Source organism: Chrysemys picta, chromosome 11, assembly GCF_011386835.1.
Source record: "Chrysemys picta bellii isolate R12L10 chromosome 11, ASM1138683v2, whole genome shotgun sequence".
NCBI lineage: Eukaryota > Metazoa > Chordata > Testudines > Emydidae > Chrysemys > Chrysemys picta.
In genome coordinates, this window is record NC_088801.1 from 2491334 (window position 1) to 2517733 (window position 26400).

Sequence of the window (26400 nt, forward strand, 5' to 3'; positions counted from 1 at the left end):
GCGAGCGACAGATGCACCTCGAGCGGCGGGTCGGGTTCATGGCGCTCAGAGCAGAGAGCGCCCCCTACTGAGTGACCAGAGCTATTCCCTGCAGCGTGGCGCCCCCCGCGTGCCCCCTTGTGACTTGGGACTCAGCTCGAGTGAGATGCAGGGGGGCAGCCGTGCCCAGGAGCCTGGGCAGACAGGGGCTGGACCGAGCGTATGTGCTGGGCCCCGAACGAATCTCCCTGTGGAGTGTGGCGATGTCTGGGTGCCCCCGGAGAAGGTCCCCGCCTGGGCACGGCCGTGGCTGGCTGCCCCCCGCCCAGCATCCCCTTCTGGGGTGTGGCAAAAGCCCTGCTCCAGGAAAGGGGGCAGGACTCTGTTTAAATAGCTTTATTAGTGTCACCCCCCTGCCCACAGAGCCCCTGGCCCGGTGGCCGCGGGGGCCCGAGGAGGCAGCGGGGAGGGGGCAGCCCGGGTGCCATCCTGGCCTGATACGGGTTCACTAGTGAGGGAGTCCGGCCTCATCCCCACTGAGTCTGTGTGCGTCGCCCCCCAGCCCAGCCTGGCCCCCAGGCCTCGGTGCCCCTGGCCGGCAGGGCGGGGCACAGCCAAGCCCCTCCCCGGGGGCTGGACGGAGACCCTCCCCCAGCGCCCGCGTCCGGGAGAGAGCCCTGGGGCTGGCCCGGCGGGTGTGGCCAGGGCCGGCGGGCTCCCCGGCCGGCTCAGAGGCAGAGGCTGAGCTCCTGGTGCACGCGGCACTTGCGGCACTGCACCACGCAGCACCAGTGGAAGCGGCACAGGCAGTTCTCCTCCAGCACCACGGTCTCGGCCCGGTGCCCACGCCCGCAGCACAGCAGGTCGCAGCCGCTCACGTCCGGGGCGGTGCTGTTGCACACCCGGCCCCGCGTGCCCGGCGAGCCCGTCTTGCGGTTGGCCGCGCAGAAGTCGGGCGAGTCGGCCGAGTAGACGAGATCCTGACGGTCGGGGGGCTTGATGCTGCGGCCCACGGGGAGCAGCGTCTTCCCGTCGTTGGCCCCCATCACCTTGAAGGCCCCGTTGAAGCGCTCCAGCAGGCGGTCGCCCACCTCGCGGAAGTGGGGCATCTTCTTCCAGCAGGTGTGCAGGGTGCAGGAGCCCGACAGGCCGTGGCACTTGCACTCCGTCCGCATGTAGCTCCGCACCGCCTGGGGGAGACAGGGCCGCTCAGCGGGGCCTGGCCGCAGCCCCCCGCCCCACACTGGGGTCCCCTGCCCGGCCTCCCACCCCCGCTCCTGCCTCTGCCCAAAGCCTCTCCTCAAACCCCTCCGGATCCCAGCCCCCCGGAAGAAGAGGGGTATAGCGGGTGCTGGACAGTCAGGGTGTGTCAGTGGGGGGGTTCAGGAGTGTCTGCGGGGGGCAGCCCCGTAAGGGGACTCAACCTCACCAACCACGGCCTAGCAGAGACTGGACCAGTGCCCACCAGAGCTGGCCCGGGGCACGGCTGGGGATAGGTAGCCGGCCAGGGAGAGCTCGGGAGGGGGCAGTGCCCAGGCAGGAGCGTGGGGCTTGGTGAGCTGGGCTCTGCAGCAGATCTGGGGAGGTTAGAATTGGGGCAGGTGTCAGGTTTTCCAGGGCGGGGCAGGCACCCTGCTGGGGGCGGGGTGATGGGGGAGGGAATTGTCGGGGGAGAGGGGGAAGGTGGGTATGTGCTGGTGGGTGTCAAGCAAAGGAGCACCTAGGTGCGGTACCTGGTGCAGGCTTGGTGGGCAGCATGCGGCTCTGCCTGGGCGGTGCAGTATTGGAGGACAGGGTGGGGAGGACGCGGTCGGGGGGCCGGGATGGCCCGGCGGTGGCAGGGCAGGGGGGGAGTGTGGTTGGCAGGTGCCCTGCTCATTGGGTGGGGCAGGGATGGGGAAGATGGGGGTGGGGGGCTGGGCCAGCCCAGAGGTGGCAGGGCAGGGGGGAGTGTGGTTGGCAGGTGCCCTGCTCATCGGGTGGGGAGGACGGGGTAGGGGGGCCAGCCCGGCCCGGCAGTGGCAAGGCAGAGGGGGAGTGTGGTTGACAGGTGCCCTGCTCATCGGGTGGGGCGGGGTGGGGAGGACGGGGTAGGGGGGCCAGCCCGGCCCGGCCCGGCAGTGGCAAGGCAGAGGGGGAGTGTGGTTGACAGGTGCCCTGCTCATCGGGTGGGGCGGGGATGGGGAAGATGGGGGTGGGGGGCTGGGCCAGCCCAGAGGTGGCAGGGCAGAGGGGGAGTGTGGTTGGCAGGTGCCCTGCTCATCGGGTGGGGCGGAGTGGGGAGGACAGGGTGGGGAGGACGGGGTAGGGGGGCCAGCCCGGCCCGGCAGTGGCAAGGCAGAGGGGGAGTGTGGTTGACAGGTGCCCTGCTCATCGGGTGGGGCGGGGTGGGGAGGACGGGGTAGGGGGGCCGGCCCGGCCCGGCGGTGGCATTACCAGGCGCCCGGCCTCGTTGTTGTGCAGGTCGATGAGGGTGCGGATGTCACTCTTGCCCTTCTTCCGCTTGGCATCCATGAACTGCCGGGACTTCTCGTAGCCGAAGTCCACGTCATCCCCGCAGCCGCCCCACTCCCAGGCGGAGCCCTCGGCGCCCGGGCCGGCCGTGGGCAGTGGGGGCGCCCGGCTCCGTGTCACCGCACAGCTGCACTGCAGCAGCTCGCCCATGCTGCAGGCCTGGGTGACGGCGTGGCTCACGCCGGCCGCGGTGATGGCGTAGACGAAGGCCGTCTCCCGGATATCTGCGGGGGGAGGAAGCAGCATCAGCCGGTGGCCCCCAGGGTGGTGGAGGCAACCTGCCAGCCAGCAATGCTAGGGGTGCTGTGCTGCAGGGGGCACTGGCTGGGGGGTGCCCCTGTGGGGGGATTTTCCCAGGGGCTGGGGCATGACCACACCTCCCGGCTTGGACAATGCCACTCTAACCCTCCCACCTCCGCCCTGGCATCTCCCCTTCCTGCCCCAGGCTCTGCGGGCTGTTCATCGGGTACCCTGTGCCTCCCCAGTGGTGGCTGTTTGTCTCCTGTCCCCTGGGGGGTCCCTGGGTCTGGTTTGCAAAAGGCTCTGCTGAGAGAAAGGGGCTTGGAAAATGTAACACCCCCGCCATGTTGTGCACGGGGGCTCACTGGTCACACTCAGACCTCGGGGGACGTGGGTTCTGTGGGGCAGGCGGGGGCAGGGGCTTGGGTCTGGGGCCGCGAGGCGGGTTGCACTAATGCTCGGAGACAGGCTGGCAGCAGCTTGTCCAGCCTGGCCAGGTTCCCTTCACTCTCCTAGGACCGCCCCCCCCAGTCCCTCCGAGGAGGGTTAACCCCATCCCCCACCCCAGGGGCACCTTCTGGAACCAACGGGGGGGGGGGGGGGCAGAGATCAGAGTCGCCAGAGGCTGTCCCCTTGTGCAGCACCTCAACCACAGGAATCGACGCATCTCTTGTCCTCCCGCCCCAACTCCCTGATCCCCCAAAAGCACGTGTCCCCACCTGGAGCTAAAGGCGACTCCCCATGAGTTACAAGCAGTAAAGGGCCTTTGACCCACAGCTGAGCCGTTCTGACTGCAGCCAGTAGAGGGCAGAGGCACGTAGCTCAGCGCCATGTCAGTGACGGCTCTGAGCCCGCAGGGGGCGCCAGGAGATCCCCCCTGCCCCAGAGCTGCAAAGTCTGAGAGTCCAAGTGGGGGCCGGGGAGGCCCCACTGGGGCCCATCTCCCCATCCTGGGGCACGTGCCAGGCTGCCCTGCCTGGTGCCTCCCCGTGGGGCGACGCTGGGGCGCTCACGCCCCCCACTCTCCCAGCACCAGCCTCCGCCCTGCGGGATTATTTATTATGAGCGTGTTCTCCCCGTCTCTGCTCCGGGACATGAATTCCAAGCATCCTTCCCCTGCCCGGACCTGCTCCGGCAGCGTCACCCCGTCGGCCGCGGCTCCGGCACTGCAGCACTTACCGCAAGGGTCTGAGGCCCATCCAGCGCTCGGCAGGGCCCCCAGCCCCCCCCTGCCCTGGGGCTCCCTAGCAGCCCATGTTGGACCCCAACTCCTGGCCCCAGCGGCACCGTGGGGCCTGGCAGCAGGGGGGAATTGCAGTAGCCCCCTGGGTCCTCGCTCAGGATAGCTGCTCCTGTCGGGCTGGGTGATGCCCAGATGCCCAGGGAGAGACCAGCCCTGGGCTAAAGATGACGTGCTCAGAGACAAGAGAGTGGGCAAAGAGGGGCACCGCTGTGGCGGGCGCAGGCTGGCGGCGTGGGGGTGGTGGGAGCCAGGGGAGAGGATGTGGCGACGGAGTTGACCTGCCTAGCGGATGCATTTGCAGTGGGCCTGTCACTGTGGCATCTGGGCACAGAGCACCCAGCAGCGCCCCCCAGACTCTGCTCTTCTCAAAGCAGGGGCTCCCCCCTCACTGGTTTCCAGACACCAAGCCGCCTACGCTTGCTACTCCGTCTCTGCTGGGCTGTCTTATATGGCCAAAGGGCCGGTCCTGCGCCTGCTAACGCAGAACCTAGCTCCGGCGTGGGGCGGACCCCTCAATGCAGCGACTCGGCACCGGACCCAGGTGTCCTGGCGAGCTCCCCGCAGCGCACTCTGCGTCCGGAAGGGTGAGGGGGAGCTTCAGCCGTGCACGTAGGGAACGCGTCTTGGAGCCGGCGTCACCTCGCCATGCGACAGCAGCCAGACCAGGACCCGCCTCGAGGCCCCGTGTCCAGGACGGCGCCGCATGGGAAAGGGCTCGGAAAAGGGCGCCTAGGAGGCCCCACAGCGAGGTATGGGTTAGGGTTGGCTGAGTCCCCCCACGGCTCCACCTGGCGAGGTATCCAGGAGAAGGCTGAGCGGTGACTGATCCGCATTCAGAAGGACCTGCCCGCAGAGGCGATCTCTGACAGCTGATGGTGCTTTGATCTAGCAGACGACGGGCTAAGGAGACCCAGCAGCTGATGCTAGAGCGACTCAGAGTAGACGTAAGGTGCAAATGTTTAACGGGGACAGGAGTTACCCATTGGACCCCCTGGCTCCGGCCTGGGCAGGGTTCTCCATCGCTTGACGGCGGTCCATCAGCACTGGCTGTGTCTCTAACGCTCGGCGCTAGCTCCACCGGCCGCCCGGGGCTGGATGCAGGAGTCGCGGGGGGACTCAGCCAAGCTGGTCCCATGGGACCCCATCCAGGAGGACTGAGTTGGCATTTCTCATCCTTCTGAGCTGGGACGTTCCCCGTCCTCTGGGGTAGGGCCCCGGCGTCACCGCAGCCCCCAGAGCTGCAGGTCCATGGTCCTACCACCAGGAGAACCCTGAGTCATTCCAGGTGGGAAAGCTGGTGTGTGGGATGAGGCTCCCACCTCTCCCCTTGGGAGATCATGGCGGGGCAGGAGAGCAGGGCGGGTTCCTCCTCCTGTTCCCTGCCCTAAGGCAGATCCACGGCCCCCGCAGGGCTGGCGTGAGGGTCACAGCACAAGCCGCTGCCCCTCACTGCTTCCTAAAAGAGCCCGTGGGAGGGGGGGCTGCTGGCTTGGGGCTGTGGCCAGGTGAGGCCGTGCCCGTGTGGTGGAGACAGCGGCCGTCCAAGCCAAGCATGGGCGCTGCATTCATCACGGGGGGAGCCCTCGAGTCAGAACCAGAACCAGCCTGGCCTTACGAAGTTTAGCGCCCTGACGCCCGTGGGGCCGGGTCTTTCCTGTACCTGGGGACAGCGCATGCCCCCCTCTGAGAACTTACTAGCCTCAAGGCGGGTGGAAATCGGCATCACCTGAGAACTCTGGGCGCTGGCCCCGCTGGGATAAACGTCTCCCGGGCAGGGAGCCGCTCCAAACACATGCAGGATGCCCCTGCCCCTTTGCAGCAGCTGGAGCCCAAAGGGAAGGTGGGCGTCTCATTGGGCGCACCAAGCAGTGGCATACCCAGGCCCGGGTGCTCCCGTGGGGACGGGCTGGCTGTTTGCTAGGTGGGGTAGCCCAGAGGTGCTGCTGACGGCTCCCAGCATGCAATGCTCCATGTTGATCCAGGCAGCCCTGCTGCACTGCATGTGGGGACATGGCATCTCCATTGCTGCCCATGGTGTCACTGTGGTGCCTCCAGGGCCCTCGGGGGGTTTCTCAGAGACAGCAGGGAACACCACCCTGCCTGGCCCAGCACCCGGTCCAAGAGTCTGTCCATAAAACCCAGGTGACCCAAACTACTGCAGCTAAAGGAGAATCCCCATGAGCTCATAGCACTACAGGGCTTATGACACACAATGGAAGCCCTGAGTCCCACCAGTAGAGGGCAGTGGCTGGACATGCACCTGCACATCTGCTAGTTCCTGGCAGTATGGCCAGTGTGGGCGACTGCTGAGCTGCAGCCAGGGGGCACTAAATCCCCGTGTGGCCCCCCCAGCTGGGCACAGGTTGGGGGTTCTGATGTCACCTAGGATGGCCTGGGTGGGGGGTCCCACATGTGCTCGGACAAGCCTGACACACACCGGAAGGACAGCCAGGCCCCACAGGGCCAGGTCAGCACAGCGTGGCGGGGGGCGAGCGCCCCCCAGGTCCTGCTATCCGGGCCTTCTGCGGAACGCCGCTCGTGCTGCGGCCTACCTGACACCTGGACTGTGGGGGCGAAGGGCAGGGGCGGGACAGACCTGGCTACAGCTGGGCCATGCACCAGCCAATGGCAGGAGTGAAACTATGTCCCTAACCCCCACTGCCCATCCCAGTGCCCCCTACCCAGGCCAGAGCAGATCCCTGCTGGCCCCCTGCCAGCCCCCTCAACCCCCGTGCCCCTCTCCCGTAGGCTGCATGCCAGCCTCCCCCGCCCCCGGTGCCCTCGGCGCAGGCGCATGCAGGGAGTGGCGTCGGGGTGGGGGGGGGAACGTCTCCTCGGGGCGCCGTAAATCACTGCCAGACGCGGAGGCATTCTTGAGCTTTATTAAGCCCCCCGGTGGCTGGGAGCACAGGTAATTGGTTCATTACAACACGGGAAGACATGTCCCGGCAGTAAACCTTCGGCCCTGCTGCGCCCCCGGGGGCCTGCGCCGCGGCCTGGCTCTCACCCAGGGGAGCGGGCGCAGGGAGGTCGGTTAATTCCCCCCTCGGCCGGTGCTGCGGGGATGGGCTTCGGCAGCTTCTTCCCGGCTCTGGCAGGCCTTCGAGCAGGAGGCAGGGGCCTCGCTGTCCTCCTGGGGGGCAGCAGCTTTAGCGCCCGCCCGCTGGAGGGGTAGAAACACCGCAGCAACTGCTTGCACTCACCTCACCCACCAAGGAAAGGCAACCACCTCTGGGGTGGATTCCGGCAGCTGATCAGCTGTGCAGAGACACTGCCTGGCTGAGCGGGGGCTGCCCTGACCCGGGGAGAGGAGGTGGAAGGGAGCAGCCTGGGAGGCCAGGCTAGGGTCTGTATTGCTCCAAACCAGCCTGCCTCCCCCGCCTCGGGGAGCCCTCCTTAAGTGAGGAGCCGGGATCGGCCCCGGCCTGAGGGCAGGAGCCCCCCCGACACCGCTGTGCAGGCTGCTCCGTGCCCCTCGCACACAGCCCCCTTGATAGCCTCCAGACAGGTAGGGCCCCACTCCCCACTCCGCCGTGGGGCTCGGCCCTCCCCCTTTCCCCTGGGCTGGAGCCCCCCCGATTCCCCAGCCCCCGTCTCTAGGAGCCGGGCAGCCCCTCCCCCAATAGCACGGGGCGGGGGAGTTTCCGGCTGTACTCAGGGGTCCGGGGGGAGACTGGCCCCAGGGATCGCCTTGGCCCCGCCGGCCTTACCCTGCTGCAGGATCTTGCCGAAGTACTTGGTGTGGCTGGAGCAGTTCCAGCGGCGGAAGCGGAACTGGTACTGGCACTCCCGCACGCCCAGCTTGGCGCCCTTGGCCACCTCCTGCACGATGTCGGGCTCCGTCTGGCACAGCTCCGCCTGCTTCCCCGCCAGGCGCTTGGTCTTCCGGCAGATGCTGTTGGGATCCATGACCAGGGGGCTGCCCACTGCCCTGGAGAAAGGAGAGAGCCGGGGAAGCCAGCGCTGTAGCAGCTGGGGCACCGTGGACCGCGGGTGGGGCAATGGGCTGCCTCCTAACTGGCTGGCACGGGCCCTGTGCCACAGCCCTCCTCAGCTGAAGCCTGATGCCCTGGTGTGGGGCACCCCACCCCCAGCCTGCCCTCCCCTCCGAGGCCCTTCCCAGGGTGTCCGCTCTTGGCTCGTACCATGTCACCCGCCAGCCCCGCCGCCTGCCTGCATCGTCTCTGTGCCCCTCGCCATGGGTCTCTGTGCCGGGTGCCCCCTCCCCGAGCCCACCCACAGCGCACAGCCATGGGACCACGAGGAGAGCCGCCTCCTCTCCCCAGCGACGGTGGGCGCTACTGGTGCCATTTGGGTACCCGCGGGCAGCCAAGAGCCTGACAGACCCTGATCCTCTGAGCCCCCTTGACTGAGGCGGGGGTGGTGATAGCTAGGGAGGGCACGTCAGCTCCCGTCTCCCCAGGGGCCCTGCCACCCACGTGCCGAGCAAGGTGGCGGGATGGGATGGAGCCTCCAGGGCCCCACCGGGCCAACTCTCAAAGCCTGGGAGCAGCTGGGGCAGCTGCCGGACAAGGGGTGGGAGCCCGGCCCTGCCAGGTCTCTCGGCAGCCCCTCCCAGCCTGCTGTGCCAAAGGCTGGCAGGACTGGCAAGACTTTGGCCAAGCGAGCAGCCCCTGGCCCCCGAGCCCAGCTCAGCTCCGGAACGGGCCCCGAGAGACGCAGGAGGCAAAGGAGGGCCCTGCCTCCGTGCAGCTCACACCAGTGACAGAACTAGGGGCGGGAGGCGGCTCCAGAGAGTCAGTAGGGGGCACTCTCCTCTCTGGCTCATGCTGACGCCAGGGCCCCAGCATGGCGCTAGGGGGCACTGGGCTGACGGCGGAGCCCTGTGGTAAGCGAGATAAAATCACTCGCTGATTTCTAATTTGCCCCTGTCCTGCAGGGTCAGCCGGCCGCTGAATTCCTCTGCCCCTCCTGCCCTCTGCTCCTGTGTAGTGTCTCTGCACAGCTGATCAGCTGCCGGAATCCACCCCAGAGGTGGTTGCCTTTCCTTGGTGGGTGAGGTGAGTGGAGGCAGATGCTGCGGTGTTTCTCCCTGTTAGCGGGTCGAGTAGATGCGGGGAGGAGTGACAGATACGCTAGAAATATCAGCGACTGTTGCATGGCCATTGTAACCCCGGGAGCTAGGGCTCTCCCCGTGCTACTGCTCAGTTGGGGGGGAAGAGGGACGGGGGGCTGAGGAGGGGCGAGGGACCATTGTGTGGCTTCTGTATTTTGTACACGCGAAAATACTGCCCAGCTCCGCCTTATCAGGACACCCTGGTGGTTTCGGGCTCTCCTGGCCCACCAGACACGGGGCCAAAGCCAGACCTGGTGTCAATCCTCCCAGGTCACACCGCGTTACACCAGGAGTGACTCTGCCTCGGCTTCCCCCACGATCCCAAGAGGAAAGCAGCCTGCGAGGGCCTGATCCTGTTCTCACTGACCGGGGTGTGACTCCGGAGTCACCGCAGCGCAGTTCTCCTTGTTCTGGGTCCTGACAGCGCCTGGCACGCTGCGGGCCTGGTCTGTGACTGGCTCACGGATCAAGACTCGTTCATCGCAGTGCCCTGGATTTACACCAGCGTTGCCAAGCTCCACATCTGGCCCCGCCTCCCTTGGCCGAGCTGTGCCGGGCCTGCCAGGCCCTTCGCCAGGGCAAAGCAGCGAGCAGGGCACCCTACATGGCAGCCTGGCTCAGCGGCTACTGTACCAGGCTGAGTATCAGGAAAAGTGGGTTCTAGTCCCTGCTCCGTGCCTCAGTTTCCCCTCCCACTCTCTGCCTGCCTGGTTTATTTCGCTCTTCAGGGCAGGGGCTGTGTCTCACCGGGTGTCTGCACAGCACGGGCACTAAGGTGCTATTACGAGAACGTGCCAGGGGCGGGCACTTCTACCTCCCGGCAGAGCAGGCCCGGCCCTTGATTCCCTGGCGTCTCAGCCCCGGCCCAGGGTGGGCAGTGCCCGGGGCAGGCTGCAGCGTGCCGCACATTCTTGGAATGTCTCCTCCCCGGGGGAGGGAGGCGCTTTTGCAGCAGGGGCTGTTCTCTGTTTACCTTGTGGGAGAAGAGCCCAGCGACCTTGCCCACGATAAAGCCCTGGGAAGCCCCCTGGCTGCTCTCCAAGTTCCTCCCCAGCTCCCAGGCTAGCCTCCCGCTGCCCCAGCATCGCCTCCAGCGACAAGGTCAAGGGATGCTGCAGCCCGGGGGGGGGGTGAGCGGGAGGGATCCTGGTACGACGGCTGCCCAAGGCGGGGGGCTCAGGGACCATTTATTATCGATTCTCCTCCTCCGAGGGTCAGGACAAGAGGGGCTTCGGGGTGGGGGTGGTGGAATAAGCCAGGTGTGGCAGCGTGGAATCATGGTGCCCGTTCCACACCAAGCAGCAGCAGGGGGTCCAACATGGAGACGGGCGCGGGGGGACCCCCGACTGCCAGCCCCCGCCCCCAGCTCTGGTTTGCTGCCCAGCCCTCCGCTCTCAGCTCCTCCCCACAAACCAGTCCAGGCCTTCCCGCTCTGTGCCCAGAGGGCAGAGTGGGAGAATCGGCCAACGGTATAACCGGGTGGGGAAGGATTCGATTTTCAGGGGTGAATGTCGATAAACGTCTATTTCACACAACCCGCCGGTAGCGCTTGAAATTCACCAGAACAAGGCTTCACCATCTCCTGCTTTAACTAATTCTGGGCAGCCCCCCTCCCCGCCCCCGCCCCCGGCAGTGTCTGACCCTCCGTAACGTCCTGCAGCTGTGCCAGTTTGAATCGATTACAAATAAATACCGATATCACCCATCGAAATAACAGAAATAAAACCCAAGCTGTGCCCAGCCTGTATCTATCCCAGGAGGGGCCGGGGGTCAGTGGGGTGGGGAGAGGTAACCCTCATTCATACAATAGGGGGCTTCCCCCACCCCAGGATTGGTCTATGTTCCTGCTCTCGCTATCCTTTCAGCGCAGGCACTAGTAGGGTGACCAGACAGCAAGTGTGAAAAATTGGGATGGGGGGTAATAGGAGCCTATATAAGAAAAAAACCCAAATATCAGGACTGTCCCTATAAAATCGGGACATCTGGTCACCCTAGGCACTAGAAACTCCTGCTCTTAGCTGGAGAGGTCCCAGGTCGATCCTCACAGACGACACCCCCCAGGCGGGAGGCCGCAGGGTGGAGAAGACTAGGACGCCTGGCTATAGACGACCTAGGCTTCCACCTCCAATCTCTGGCTCCCCCATGGACCCTGTGGCCAAGCCAATGCCCCGTAAGCATCACCACTGTGGCCCGGTGGGCTCTGGCTTCGCAGCCCCCGCAGTCACCCCCTTCTCTGCCCTCGGCAGGCTGGGCCCGGCTCAGCCCCCGCCCCCCGGCAGGCAGCGGTGCACGGAACCAACCCTGGGCCTGGGAGAGAGAAAAGGCCAGTGGGGGCCCCCAGAGCCAGGGCAGGGCTGACGGCTCCTGCCCCATCCCTGGGGGAGACAGTGGCACAGGCTGGGGCTCTCACATGCTCAGGCTGTGTTTGTCCTTGTGTCCGCTCCTGCCCCCTTAGCCCTCCCGCCCCTACCGCTCTCCTATCAGTTGGAGGGGTCTACAGGGGCTCTTTAAGAGAGCCCAGAGGCCAGGTCCCGGCACGGCCCGGAACAAGGGCATTCTGGGGGACGTAGTCCGCAGGGACTGATGGGCGGCAGGGGCCAGGGGAGCAGGTGACTGCAGAGCTACGTAATGCAACTTCCTTGGTCTGCCTGGGCAAGACCAGTCACAAGCCAAGACTGGGAGCACGCCCTGATCCTGGGCCAGCTGCGGCGAAAGGCCTGGGGGTGGCCCGGAGGCGGGTGGGTCCCTGGGGCACCCCTGGGACAGGAGGCAGGTTTTGACCTGCACAAGTGGGTAGCAGCAGCTGTGGGGCAGCTGTGGCCATGGCATGGTGGGTGAGGGCTGGAGCAGAGGGAGGCCCTGGGCTCTTATACAAGTGGTGGGGCCGGGGGCCGGGAGGGGATGTCTGCTGGATGCCTGCCTCAGTGGGGTGACCGCTGTGGGTGGGGACAGTCAAAGAGGGCTGGGGGCTGGGGGCTGAGGCACGAACTTACCCAACTACAAGACTGCAGACCATGGGCCCAGCAGGGAAACTGAGGCATGGCCCCACCCAGTGCCAGAGAGGTAAGAACCTGCTGAGTCCCCCGGGGTGGGGTCTGGCCAATGTATATACATCTCTAGCTCCTTTAACTCCCAAAGGCAGTGCTGCTGTCCCCTCACTAGGGATCCAAAGACCCCCAACGTGCTCCATAAACTAACCGGTAATACACAAAGTAGAGCCGTCACTCCTGAGCTCAGTAAAATGCAGCCACCTCTGGGGTGGGGTGTGGCCGCTGCCTCTCACCAGTGCGGTACAGGCCTGCGCTAAGGCCAAAGGGCAGGGAGGGAGATGTGGTTAACCCCGACTCCTCCACGGTGTGCCTGGGCAGGAAGAGGGCTAGAGGTTAGTTCTTGGGTTATAGAACCCGGGCAGCTGCCGTTGAGGACTAGCATCTTGTAAGAGCGTCTCTCCTGCATTAGCGACTCCCCGTGCGCAGGGCCCATGACCCACGGTGGCGCTGTTCTGATTCCACCCAGCAGAGCGCAGCGGTGTGCGGACAGACCCGCTTGCGGTACCCTGCCCTCTCCAAGGATCACAACACGCTCCCAGCCTCTCTCGCAGTGACCCCATCTCCCCAACACGGGGCAAGGGGATCACACCCCAGGGCTTCCAGATGGGGAAACTGAGGCACACAGAGAGGGAGTGAGGCCCTCAGGTCTGCCCTATCGTGTACCACCCTCAGGCCTGTGGCCTGAGCCTGGACTAGGACCCCTGTCCCCTGACTCTGCACCAGAACCACAAGCTGCTCCTTCCCGTTCCTCTCTGGGCCGTGGTCTCTCTGGGCTTCACGTCCCCAGAGCTGCCCAGCTCCAGAGAGTGCTGGGGGGCGCGGGGGTCAGGTACTCTGGGGATTGGCAGGGTCTCTCTGGAGGCGTGGCTGGCGGAGCCGGTGGGGCCCGGACTTTCATTAAGAGAGGACTCTTTGTACTCAGCTACAAATGATGAACAAGCCCGAGGGCCGTCGGATCAAATGCCGAACTGCAGCTCACCCCGGCCTGCTGGGCTGGAGGGGCCGGGAAACGCACAGCCCAGCCAGCGCTGGGGGCTTCGGCGCCTCTGGCCTGCCTACCCCCCAGCCCTTCGTGCCTAGCCCAGGACTAGCCCCCCTTCTGCTCAGCTGCCCCACTGCCTGCCTCCCCCCCTCATCAGGCCGTGCCCTCCTTCCCGCTGCCCAGACGGCCCCGGCCTAAGCCGTGCTGCAGTATTAATTTCCGCTGGGCTCCTGCCTCTCGCAAGGGGACGTCGCTGGGATCCAGCGAGTTGTTTTCCTTTTAGGGGGGGGGGGCGCGTGCGGGAGGGCGAGAAAAATGCTGCCAAACTGCTACCGCTTTGGCGAGGGCTCCTCCGGCGCCGCCTGGTTTGCCTGAGCTTGTTCCCCTCCGAACCCGGGGGGATCTGTAATTACCACGGCCCGCCCCCGCCTCTCGGCCACTCCTCCCCCTGCCCCGGTGAGGGAACCCGCTCAGGAATGAGCAGGGCTGGGATGGTGCCCTGGGAGCAGGGGAACGGCCCTGCCAGGCCATGCCAAGCGCCCGCTCTGCTCCTGTTCGTGGCTTGGGCCCTGCCCGGCTGCTTCACTCACCAGAACCCCCAGCGTTAGCTCGTGTCGCTCTGCACAAGCTGCCGAGCGATCTCGGTGTCCTGGGCCTTTACAGAGCCTTGGGCACCACAGGAGCGGAGATGCAGCTATCTCTGGGGCGCAAGGCGGCAGCTGTGTCACGGTTCACAGCAACGCGAACGCTTAGGCTGGGAAGTGAAAGTGGATCTCGCCCTGCAGGGGCATTTAGGGGACGAGGGGCTGCCGGAGGTTAGGGGGCTAGCCCTGCGGCTCGGGAACTAGCCCTGCAGCTTGGGGGCAAGCCCTGCAGCTCGGGTGCAGGCTTCCCTCCGTGACTTTGGTCACAAGTGACCCCAGTGGGTCCCAGCCTCGCCCCCAGCAGAAATCGCCCACCACCCGGCAGCTGGGCACTATTTCCCCATATCTGCTCAGGGACTCCCAAGTGTTGGATGCCGTCGCTACTGCAGGTCAGGAAGTTGGTACATTGTCAGGTGTGTGTGTGGGGGGCTAGGCTAGCAGGGGGCTGCGGGTCAGGAGCGAGGGGCGCCGGCAGAGCTGTGTGTGGAGCGGTACATCTCTCGTGAGTGCTAAATTCCCCCTAATCCAGCCAGATCTCTGTTGTATCCGCCAAGCAAAGTATTAAGTATTAACAACTTGCTGGTTCAGTGGCTTTTCATTAGTTTTCCTCCTGCAATTGTTTGTCTGCAGTGACAGTGAACTTTTCTGCAAAGGAGTCACAGCCTAGACTGGGCCTCCTGCACCCTGGCTCAGGAGTTTGGCTTCGGCTGTAGCTGACTCAGTCTGAGTAGCGCCGGTTATTGCTTTTTCTAGTGCCAGTTGTGGTTCTAGCAGTAAGCGTTCTCTGACACGGAGCACGGTTGTTTTCTCAATGAGCTGGTCCCTAATCATCTCATCTGCCATCTTCCCAAAGTCACAAGTTACAATCGGATTCCTCAGGGAAGCCATATAGTGCATTGTAGTCTCCCCTGGTTTCTGTAGCCATTAGCTACTACAATCTCTTGGGGGGGGGGGGCACACTCCCGCCGAGCATACCCAGCCTGGGAAGACACAGTCCCTGCCCCAGCCAGCTCACAAACAAGCATAGATAGGGGAGGGGCTGCAATCTACGGCACAACACAACCCACAGGACAAGAACCGTGCTGGGGCTGCTAGGAAGTGCCAGACCAAAGGCTCGCTCAGCTTGGCCCCCCGGTGCGTCTGCATGACAAGACAGGCGGTGAGCTGGGAATTAGAGACGACCCGTCCCCAGGAGCCTGCCCCAGGCAATGGCCCCCACGGCTCAGCCCCATCGTGCCCAGGTTCTCCCCAGCCCGGGCTGCCTGGCCCAATCAACCCTGTACCCCAGCCCCTGCTGCGTTTGCGTGGGGCTGCCTCCTTCTCCAGCACAGAATCATAGAAGGGGCCTCAGGAGGTATCTAGTCCAACCCCCTGCTCAAAGCAGGACCAATCCCCAGACAGATTTTTGCCCCAGATCCCTAAGTGGCCCCCTCAAGGATTGAACTCACAACCCTGGGTTTAGCAGGCCAATGCTCAAACCACTGAGCTATCCCTCCCCCATAGCCCTGGGCCCCACCCAGCACCACACTGCAGCCTGTCTCTGCCCCTCGCCGCTCTGCACGGACGGCACCGTCTCTGAGTCCCAGCACCACAGCGGCCGAGAGGAGCAATTGCAGGGAAAGTCTTGATCAGCCCTGGGCTGGAGCCCTGGGCTGGAATGTGCTCAGGCCCTCTGTGGGGACGGTGCTGGGCTCTCTGGTCTAGTGTCGGAGCCACGGGGCTGGAGCATGCTCACTGCAGACGGAATCTTCGGAGAATTTAGCTGTCAAATGCTAACAAGTCTCTACCGAGCGCGTGCAAACGGGTTCCTTTTCAAAGTCTGGACCAAATTTTGGTGGATTTTCACCACGACGGCAAAAGGCAGATCTCTGATACCAGGGCAAATTCCCCCCCCCCCCCCCCCCCGCCAAATTGCAAGCCCCTGCTCCAAAGCATGGAGGCGTTAGCGCATCTCAACCAAACAGCTCCAAGAATTGTCTCAGAGTAGCAGCCGTGTTAGTCTGTATCCGCAAAAAGAAGAACAGGAGGACTTGTGGCACCTTAGAGACTAACAAATTTATTAGAGCATAAGCTTTCGTGGACTACAGCCTGTCTGTGAAATGGGGCAATCTTAGTCTAACCCTCTGAGCTTGTTCTTGGCACCAGCTGAGTCATTTCTTGCTAAAACGTCCCCCAAATGTTCAGCCGGAAGCAGACGCCCAGTGTGGAGAACTTCCAGCCGGACTTGGTAAAATCTGGCAGAGTGATAAGCAACTGACGGCAGGGTCTGAAAATGCAAGTGGCCGGCAACCGGCGCTCTTGGTGCTGCTGCCAGGTCTGCGGACAATCTACCCGTGGCAAGAGCAGCTGGCTAACGGCTTGTGGACACATGGCAGACGTGAGTCTAGGCGAGGGGAGAGGTGCCACGTTCAGGCAGGGAGGGGTCACCAGGGACAAGGCCTGGGGTGGTGGTGGAGAAGCGGATGAATAGCTGAGCGAGGCTGGAGGGGGTGGGGGGCGGGTATACATCACTGTGAGATGGGGGAGCCAGTGAAGGGGTTTGAAGGGGGAGGCCATGTGGCTGCAGTGCTGGGGGAGGGAGGCGATCCTGGCCTTGAATCAGCAAAGGACTCGTGCTGAAGGGCTTCTGCCCAGCCCGGGCCCCTACCAGGTGCAGCTCCTAGGGACTGGACGGGGGGGTGGAGTCAAGGGGGGACCCAAAGACGTCTGGGGGCGGATTGCACAGTCTCATCTTGTGGAGAAGCAGCAGCGAGGCTTGCAGCGCCGAGACTCCGGTCAGCTCCCGGCATCAGATCCCTGCTGGGTCTCCTAGCCCAGCCTAGCCCCCTCTGCTCATAGCGCCGGACGAGGGAGGAGAGAGGTGCGTGGCCGACGTCTCTAATTGCATTGAGATGTGGGAGGAGCCTGGGGAGCCCAACGCAGCCTCGACGCTGTTGCCCGAACTGGCATCACAGCAGGCTGGGTTGGCTCCATCGTCCCCTGGGTTGCGTCCGGCGGTTCAGAAACCCCACAGGCCTGCAAGGAGCCCTCTGGAATTACTGCGACTCGCTCCCATGTGCTGGGACCGCCCTGTCAGCTGCATTTCTTTAGACGCTACACGCAAGGCAGCTGGGGGGAAGCAGCTAACTGGAACATGGCTCACTGCAGGTCACGTGCGCGCGCTTACACAACTGGCTGAAAAGTCACGTGGCTGGGTGACTCATCCCACTGGCAGATCATCACTTGGACTAAACTCCAGCAGCTCCTGCCAATAGCGCCTTCCAGCGGAGACGCTTGAAGCTCTTTACCAATAGTCATCACTTCACCCCTGTGGCGTGAGTATTATTGCCCCCATTTTATGGAGGGGGAAACTGAGGCACGGGGCAATTTTAGTGATTTGAATAAAATCACACAGCAAGTCTAAGGTACAATCAGGGCTCCTAATCCTATGGATTAAGCGCCCTGGGAAGAATACCTTCACCCTAAGCAAGGGCTAGAACTCGGAGTCCTGGCTCACAGGCTCCCCCGCTCAAACTCACTAGAGCATGCATCTTCTAGATGCTAGAAAAGGTCGATCAGGGGCTGCTATTCACGCTCTCTCCTGAGAGAACAAGGGAACATGCAATGAACGCGAGAGGCACCAAATTCAAAGTGGATAAAAGGGTTGATATTCTCACACTGGTGCTTACCTAGTGGCAGTGAGTTCCACAGGTTATCACGGAAGCCAAGGGCTTAGCGGGATTCAAGAGCAGATCCAAACGCGGATGGTTACGTCAGATGAGATGAGACCGATGACCAGTGGGACAGTCCCTCCAGCGTCAGTCGTGAGTCCCCCATTTTATGGGTTTAGGAGGAACCTGCCCCCACAGGCAGTTTGTTCCAGAAGGGGGCAGTAGAGGGCCTGTTGCTGTGACCCAGCTGGGGCTGGCCACGTCTGAGACAGGGCACGGGGGTGGATGGACCCTTCTCTGATCCCATCTGTTTTCCTGCTCTCCGCCAGGTTCTGGGTGCCGAGTCACGCTCACAAAACACCACCACGAGAGCATGGTGCACGTGGACCCTGGTTGCTCGTGCAAACCAGGAGGACACGTGCAAGCGAGTAATGGGACATAGAGACGCCTGCCTCGCGCCCGGCTGGCTGACGGGGATACAGAAGCCCATGGTGACGGTGACAGTCCATCCTCCCAAGCCTCGTCCCCAACCATATGCCAATGATCACAATCTTCCCCTCCTCCTAGATGAACGGGGTTGCAGGGCCCCACTTTCCCCAAGAGTTGGAGTCCTTAGCTGGCCCCAGCTTGGCCAGGTTCACGTCGGCCCCTGGACTTTCAGATGGCTACGGGAGATGCACAGCCGCTCCGTACAGGGCCCTGCGGAGTCTCTGGCTGGCGTCCGATCCTCCCCACTCGGCACGCCGTCACCCCAGAGCTCCTGCCAAGCTGGGCTTTGAGAGGCTGCCTCCGGAGGAGAGGCAAAAGGAGCTGAGTCCGGGGAGCTCGGCTGCGCGATGGCCGGGGGGCAATTCCACTGGGTATTTATTCAGCACCCGCCCGTGCGCTGGGCACGTACAGCCCAGGTGCCAAGCCAGCAGCCCCGCCCTGACAAGCGTGTGTGGCAACGGGAGAGACGATGCCACGTGGAGAGTAAGAGACTAATAAGGAGCAGGGGGTGAGGAAGCAGAAGCCAGGAGTCGCCCGGTGATTCAGGTTGGGCAACACACATCTTGCGCCTCCGATGGGCCGTGCCCAGAGGAGAGGGCGAAGGTGATGGCCGTGCTCTGTGTGCGGAAGCTTGGCATAAGCCGGGAGCGGCATTAGTCCAGGGGGCACAAGGCACGGGGTTTGTCACGGCTGGACCCAAGAAAAGGGACAACATGCCCTCCTGCCCCCTCGGCATCACGCCGCGTCCGTCCCCGTTCGAATCCCCCTCCTTGCGGCGCTGATCTGCCCTCGCCCGCTCTGCCACCCGGCGCGCTAACCTGCAAGATCATCAGCCCGCAGCGGGATGGACACTCGGGGCCAGGCCGGGTGCCTCTAGGGACTGTGTGTGGAGTACGGCTGTACGCCAGGACCCACCCGGCGGCAACCCTCCCAACCCTTAGCTAGTACGGCTACGGTGGAATTCACCCACTGGGGCCGCCCGCCTGGGATCGCCTCCTCCGCTGTGCCCTGCCTCGGGAAAGGGTTTCCCTGCCGGTTTGTAGCGAGGTCTCCGAGGTGGCCTGTCTCCAGCTAGGGGGTTTATTAAGCTGCCCGTCACTGTGGTATCGGGTCTGTGAGTTTGATGATGGTGGTGTTCTTAACTGGACCTGCTGGAGCAAGTGAGAGTCCGTATATACCAGCCCCCCACTCCCCATGACACTAGGACCCCTCCAGTGGGGATGGGGGGTGTCTGTGCAGGAGGCCAGGCGAGCAGCTCCGCATGGTCCCTTCTGGCCTTGACCTCCCGTGCCATGTGACAGGTGCCCGGCCATGCCACTCACAGAGAGGCCCATGCACAATAGCGCCAACATTTGCCAAGGTTAGCGGGGCTCTTTTGTCTGTGTCGCTCTGCTGCACGGGCAGGGGAGAGGAAGGCATGGCTCACGGCTCAGGCAGCAGACTGGCACGCCAGGCCTCAGTCTGCCCATGACCCGACCTGTGAAATGGGGAGAAGTCCTTCTTTCTCCCCATGCCCTTTGCCTGTCTCGCCTGGACGCTCTCGGGGCCTTACTAGATGTACGTGCAGCGCCCAGTACAGCGGCAGCTTGGCCTTGTTTGGGGGCTCCAGGCGCTACCGGAATATAAATAATCAATACGGCGCCTTAGCTGCCTTGAGCCCAGCTGTGCAGGGCCTCGAAGAGCCATCACTGCCTCGGTAGCTTTTCTAGACTGCCGGGCCTTCTTGCTTGGGACTTGCAGGGCTAGAAGCAAGCCCATGCGTCCCACTGCGAAGCCAGGAGCGTCCCTCTCCCAGTGGTCTCAAGCTCCCTTTCCAGCCCAGCAGGATCACCAAGTCGCGAGGGCGAGATCCGCCGCTGCACAGAGCTCCGGCGTGTTGAAAGTGGTCCCAGCTGAGGCAGATTAGTGGGCAAAGTGTCGGTGAGTTCCAGGGAATTGACACGCTGGGAAAGGATGTAGTAAACCCTGTCACGTGGCCCTGTTGGTTCTCACAGCTAAGTCATGGCCACAGGTAGGCGACACACACCGACGCTATGCTGGGACGACATCAATTAGCACGGAAGATAGGAAACGCTGACATTGCTGAGTATAACCTTAACTCTGCCCTCTTTTGGAGCGGCAAAAGCGCGGTTTGCCTAGTTCTCAACACACGCTTGTACATCACGACCGGAGTGAACCACAACACTCCAAAGCTTTTCCCAGGACTAATTTCAGCCCCAGCCAACTTGCTGCAAGCCCCGGCAGTTATTCCGGGGCTGTGCAGCGCCCAGCACAGTGAAGGCCCGAACACAATCCTCCTATTAGCAGAGCTGTTTAAAAGCAGATCACCAGGATTTTCTGATCCAATGGGAAGCGTGTTTCTTTCACAGAATCAACATTTCCCCAAAACTTCACCCCCAGGCTAAGAGCAGGCCTGGAAAATCTCAGCCCGACGTTGAAAGTGCTGTAAAGTTACGAGTGACTACACTGGGTGCAGATGGTGCTGCATTGCTCCAGAGCCAGATCAGAATTCACTCCAGTGGACCTGCTCCCGATTTATCCTCATGTAAACGAGAGACGAATTTGGACCAAGCACACTTGGGGCAGCTTTAACTAGAGGGTTGCAGCTCTGATGTGTACACCTGTGTTTGTCTGTCTGCAGAGGGCGCGTAAGTGGATCTGAGTGAGAATCTGCGTGTGAGAGACAAGAAATATGGGAGCTGGGGGAACGTGTGCAGGTGAAACAAATGTATCGGTGCTTATCTGAGACAGGTGACTGTGTTAGCGTGTAGAAGGCGTGTACGTGAACACAGGTATTTGACATGTACATTACGGGCCAGGCAAAGGGGCTTGGATAAAATAAGAACTGATCTGAATCTTGCCCTAAGCCCAAACTGAACCTTTCCGAGTTTGCTTTTCCTGTGAGTTTCCCTGTGACCCCGCCCTTCCTAGGGATCTCCAGAACCCAATACAGCCTCGCACGCAGGCGGACCCGGCCGTGCAAACAGCAGGGACAGGACAGAGCATGTGTCCAAATGACCCGGCGATGGTGTCGGGATGTTCCATGGGGGGCCACCGATCCGCAGCGACCACGCTGATTGAAGTCGCGCCTTTGGGTTTACACTGGGGGGACGGCGCGGAATCCAGTCCAGTGTGCGGTGGAGCAAGGGGCCGAAGAGAACCAAGGGGGGAGAGCGAGAAATGAAGGGGCTGGTTTACAGGAGGAGAGGATTCAGCAAGGGTGAGAAAGGAGAGGGGGACACAAAAGCCAGGTAAAAAGGCAGAGGGGTTGAAATGTTCCGGACCGTGAAAGGTTTCCTGCTGTTCTCACTGTACAGGAGATTATTCGGAGCAGTCCGGCTCCCGCACCTGGGAGCACCTATAATTAACCCCCTCATGACTGACCTCTCTGTGACCTGCAGCGGTCAGGGAGGTGCCGCTCTCCCTCCCTGCCAGGGAGAGGGACCCGAAGAAATAGACATTAAAGGGAAGGAGGGGGAAGTAAGCCGGAGAACAAGGGGAACCTTTTCCCCACACCGCCTGCCTTCTCGCCGGGGGACCTGGCCTAGTTATTCTGAGTAACCCAGAGTGATTTGCTTCATTTTGTCAGGAGAAACCTGCCCGACCGCTCATCTCCAGCTTTCCCAAAGCCTTGCACATCCTTGGGACGTCCCTGCAGCCTCCCCGCGAACAAGAGCCCGGAGCAGGGGGGCTACTGAAGGTAAAACACCTCTTTCAAAGAAGGTGGGGTACGAGTCTCTGGCGAATTGGCTGTCGCTCAGCGTGCAATTCCACGCCTGCTCGCTGGCACACTTGGTATCGTAGGGGTGCTGAGAGCCACCGAACCAAACCGCGAACCCTGCATGTGATGGGAACCGCTTCAAGCCGGGGGTAGCTGCACCTAGGGAAACACTGTCCCGGACAGCACCTGTGTGACGACTGGCTCAGCCCATGGTGATTTCATTGAGTGGCCTCTCCCACTGTCGTGAAATCAAGCTGCGTCTTGCGGGGTGGGGGGAAGGTCATGGTCCCCTTTCCCCCTGTGTTTCATCAGCCAATGGAATTAGCCAGGGGGGAGTGGGGCAGGCCGCTTGGCAGTGGAAGAAAAGCCCCGGGGCATTCATTTTCTGGCCTGGCTAAAGCCTGGTCCACGATTACAGTAGCCAGCCAAGATCAGTGCCCCCGTGCTAGGGGCTGGACAGACGGGCATCAGAGACAGTCCCCGCCCTGAAGGGATTCTATTTGAAATACCCTGGGCAGATAAAAGGTGGAAGGAGAAACAGACACACAGAGTGGGGCGGGGGCTCGCGCAGGTCTGGCGCAGAAGCAGAAATAGGCCACCGGCTCTACCCACTGGACCACGCTGCCTTTCCGCAAAGTGCTATCAATCAGTCCAGAGTATAAAACTCAGCCCCGAGAGCATCACCATGGCCACACACCTGGCACATGCGCTGCCGGCTGGCGTCCTGCTCTGCCAAACCCTGAACCTGCCCTCCCGCCCCGGGGCACTAATCACCTGACCGCCACAGACTTCAGTGGTTCAAGCTGGAGTCCAGAGTTTGGGGGGGAACATCCCAGCATAGACCTGGCCCTTGGAAACTCAACAGCCATTGGAGGAGGATAACCCAGGTGTTCCTCTGAGCATCCAGGCTGAGATCCACGGCTGGAACCGCGACCTTCTCCCGGTCGGTGGGGGGAGTAAGGATGTCGTAGCGTTCTGGGTCTCTGGGCCCCGGGGGCTGAGACTGGGTGATCATGGGGGGACGAGTCACACGAAAAGCTCTTCTCAGTCTGAGCTTCGTCCGAGCGCGGGCAGAGTGTCGATGGGGGGGCAGGTTCTTCCCTGGGGGGCCAGATTGATGTCCGCTCGCTGAGGGTCTGGCCCGTGTTGTTGTATTCTAGCATCCGGACTCACACCCAACGGCTGTTTGCTGCGACGAATTCCCCCTTGCAGTGCTGAGTGAGTACCCAGGGCGGGCCGCGGACTGGGCTCTGTACGCTGAGGGGTTTCGTTGGGTCACGTTGTTTGCCACTGGATTAGTTTTTTATATTAATTTTTTTTTAAAGCAACGAAAAACAACATTGGCTGATCCTTCGCCTGATCTCCAGTCTCCCCTGCTCTCCCCGCGCCGGCACTGCCAACACACACAGCACGACCCCTCGCAATGATACGAGCCATCTTTTAGATGAGACGCAAAACCCACACCCCGCTACTGTCCAAGCCCCTGTGGCGCTCTCTCGGAGAGTGGGGGCTAAGGCTGATGTCCTGGCCAAATTCCAACTGGAGTAATCGTCTTCTGGGTAAACGCCCATTCATTGAAAAGGGGCCTCCGTTCCACCCCCTGTCCACTTTATCCCTCATGCCGTTTGGATGGCATGCAGGATTTCTTATCTAAATACTCTGCCTGGCTGCTGTGCTCCTCCCCAGAGCTGGCTGCACCAGCGTGCTTTGCGTTTGCCATTGCTAGCTCAAGGGGCTCTAAATACATGGAGATATCCCATCTCCTAGAGCTGGAAGGGACCCTGAAAGGTCATTGAGTCCAGCCCCCTGCCTTCACTAGCAGGACCAAGTACTGATTTTTGGCCCAGATCCCTAAGTGGCCCCCTCAAGGATTGAACTCACAAGCCTGGGTTTAGCAGGCCAATGCTCAAACCACTGAGCTATCCCTCCCCCGCGCTCCTGAAGTCTAGCATTGCTAGGCTTAGGATGATGAGAGGAAGCCGAGATCAAGCGATAGAGCGATGCGTTAAGCAACAGACGGAGAACTAGCCAGGAGGAAAAAAGGTAAATCTGTCAGTCACCATGGGAGGCTGCCTCCAGGAAAATAAATGTTTGCGTTGCATACCTGGGATCTGTGTACACCCTGCCCTTATAAATGCTCACGGATACCTATATGCCCCGTACACCAGCCCCTGCAGCAAAATTCCAATGCAACTGCATCTCCCTGTCCCTTGAACGCCTCCTTCCCCGGTCGCCAAATACAGTAGGTCCTACTGAAATGTTACAGAGTCAAGGCCCAGATCCTTCAGTGCTGCTCTAAACCAGGATCTGTTTCTCCCAAACTGTCCTGCCACCGTCTGGGCTGCGACCTGCCCTTTCCTGGCGAAGGGGACCCAGCGGCGGGCTAAGGCATCCCTGGCCGGGCGGGCAGGGCGAGGGGGAGGCGAGGGTTATGTTCGGGGTCAGGACAGTGACAATGTGGAGATGAATCGCCTCCGAGCATGAATTATGGCCCGGGCCGCATGGCGGGGGCTGGAATCCAAGCACTTAAAAGCGGATAAAGACGGGCTCGGCAAAATTCTTCCGAGATTGAAATAGTTCATGTTTCGACAGATCCCTGGACTTTCCAAGGCTGGGTCCCGGCTGCAGCTCTGTCACGAATCCCCCACCCCCGCCAGGATCCTGTCTCGCAGCCTGCGCCTTGGATGCAGGCACCATTACAAACTGGGAGGGGGGGTGTCCCTGCTGCTCCGGCCCAGGGGCGGCCTTGGGGGGGTCGCCTCACGCTAGCCCCCGCCTTTTAATTAAAGTGGACTTATTGGGGGGAAGACAGGAGCAGGCAGGGAGGGGAGGGGACTCCGTGACGGCGCCGATCCAGGGGGGCAAACCCTGAAATCCTTGCACAGCTGTTCCTCATACCCTGCTCAGCCCACTGACTCCACCTGCCTGTGGACTGATCCCAACTCCACTGGTATAAACCCTGAGCACCTCCCCCAATGCCCGAGTAACTCCCCCAACGCCCGAGTAACTCCCCCAACACCCAAGTAACTCCCCCACCAGCTGAGTGAACCCTGAGCACCTCCCCCAATGCCCGAGTAACTCCCCCAACGCCCGAGTAACTCCCCCAACGCCCAAGTAACTCCCCCACCAGCTGAGTGAACCCTGAGCACCTCCCCCAACGCCCGAGTAGCTCCCCCACCAGCTGAGTGAACCTTGAGCACCTCCCCCAACGCCCGAGTAACTCCCCCAACGCCCGAGTAACTCCCCCACCAGCTGAGTGAACCCTGAGCACCTCCCCCAATGCCCGAGTAACTCCCCCACCAGCTGAGTGAACCCTGAGCACCTCCCCCAATGCCCGAGTAACTCCCCCAATGCCTGAGTAACTCCCCTAACACCAGAGTAACTCCCCCACCAGCTGAGTGAACCCTGAGCACCTCCCCCAATGCCCGAGTAACTCCCCCAACGCCTGAGTAACTCCCCTAACACCCGAGTAACTCCCCTAACACCAGAGTAACTCCCCCACCAGCTGAGTGAACCCTGAGCACCTCCCTCAATGCCCAAGTAACTCCCCCACCAGCTGTGTGAACCCTGAGTAACTCCACCAACACCCGAGTAACTTCCCCACCAGCTGTGTAAACCCTGAGTAACTGCCCCAACACCCGAGTAACTCCCCCACTAGCTGTGTGAACCCTGAGTAACTCCGCCAACACCCAAATAACTCTGCCAACACCCGAGTAACTCCGCCAACATCCGAGTTACTCCCCCAACACCAGAGTAACCCCCTCAACACCTGAGTAACTCCCTCAACACCCAAGTAACTCCCCACCAGCTGTGTGAACCCTGAGTAACTCCCCCAACATCAGAGTAACTCCCTCAACACACAAGTAACTCCCCACCAGCTGTGTGAACCCTGAGTAACTCCCTCAACGCCTGAGTAACTCCCCCACCAGCTGTGTGAACCCTGAGTAACTCCCCCAACACCCGAGTAACTCCCTCAACACCCAAGTAACTCCCCACCAGCTGTGTGAACCCTGAGTAACTCCCCCAACACCCGAGTAACTGCCCCGACACCCAGCAACTGGATAAACGCTGAGAAACTCCACCAACCCTCCTGTAGCACCCCAACGCCCGAGTAATGCCCCCAGCAGCTGTGCAAGCGGGGGCTATGGGGCAAGCGAGGCAATTACCCCCCCCCCCGACTTTTCACAGGTTTATATGCGCCACTCCCCCCCCCCCTTTCCGATTTTGCAGGATATGATTTAATCCGCTGTAAAACTGGATGTGCTCACACGACTTTCCCTCCTCCTCTCCCGAACAATGTCCCTGAACCGATGCCCCTGCGTGTAAACTCCGCCGATTCGTCGCGGGGTAAGCCTCACCTAGCTCCCCGGATTCCAGCGGGTCTGACTCCGGATTGACACCGGCGCGGCTGAGGGCAGAAGCCGGCAGGTCTCGGGCTGGGAGTCTCCGCTCCCAGCGCTCCTTGGCCACGGGGCTCCGGGCGGATGGCCAGGGGCTGGGGCGGAGGGGACCCCGCGCTGCCGCCGTCCCGTCCCCCCCGGGTCCCGGCTACTCACCACCAGAGCCCGATGATGTTGGCGGGGCAGAGCAGGATGAAGAACAGCCCCATCTGGGTGCGGGACGGGGGCAGCATCCTGGGGCGGCGGGCGCAGGTAGGGCGCAGCGACCTGCCACCCGCGGTCCCCGGCTGCCTTGTCCGGGGCGGCGCGGAGCCAGGGGCTGGGGCAGGCTCGCAGGCGGCTCCGGAGGAGGAGGGACCGGGCTGCGAAAGCATCTGCCTCCGCCAAGGAAACCGGAGCCCGAGGGGACGG

General features: G+C 62.5%; 1 protein-coding gene across 1 annotated transcript; it reads right to left on the minus strand.

Moving 5' to 3' along the window:
- Window positions 1-360: 360 nt before the first annotated feature.
- On the minus strand, window positions 361-26400 carry WNT6 (Wnt family member 6). The gene is made up of 4 exons (XM_008167745.4): window positions 26146-26400; window positions 7687-7907; window positions 2416-2717; window positions 361-1169 (listed from the first exon to the last, which is right to left on the minus strand). The coding sequence occupies exons 1-4, from the start codon at window positions 26361-26363 to the stop codon at window positions 708-710; spliced, it is 1203 nt and encodes a 400-aa protein (XP_008165967.2). The 5' UTR covers window positions 26364-26400; the 3' UTR covers window positions 361-707.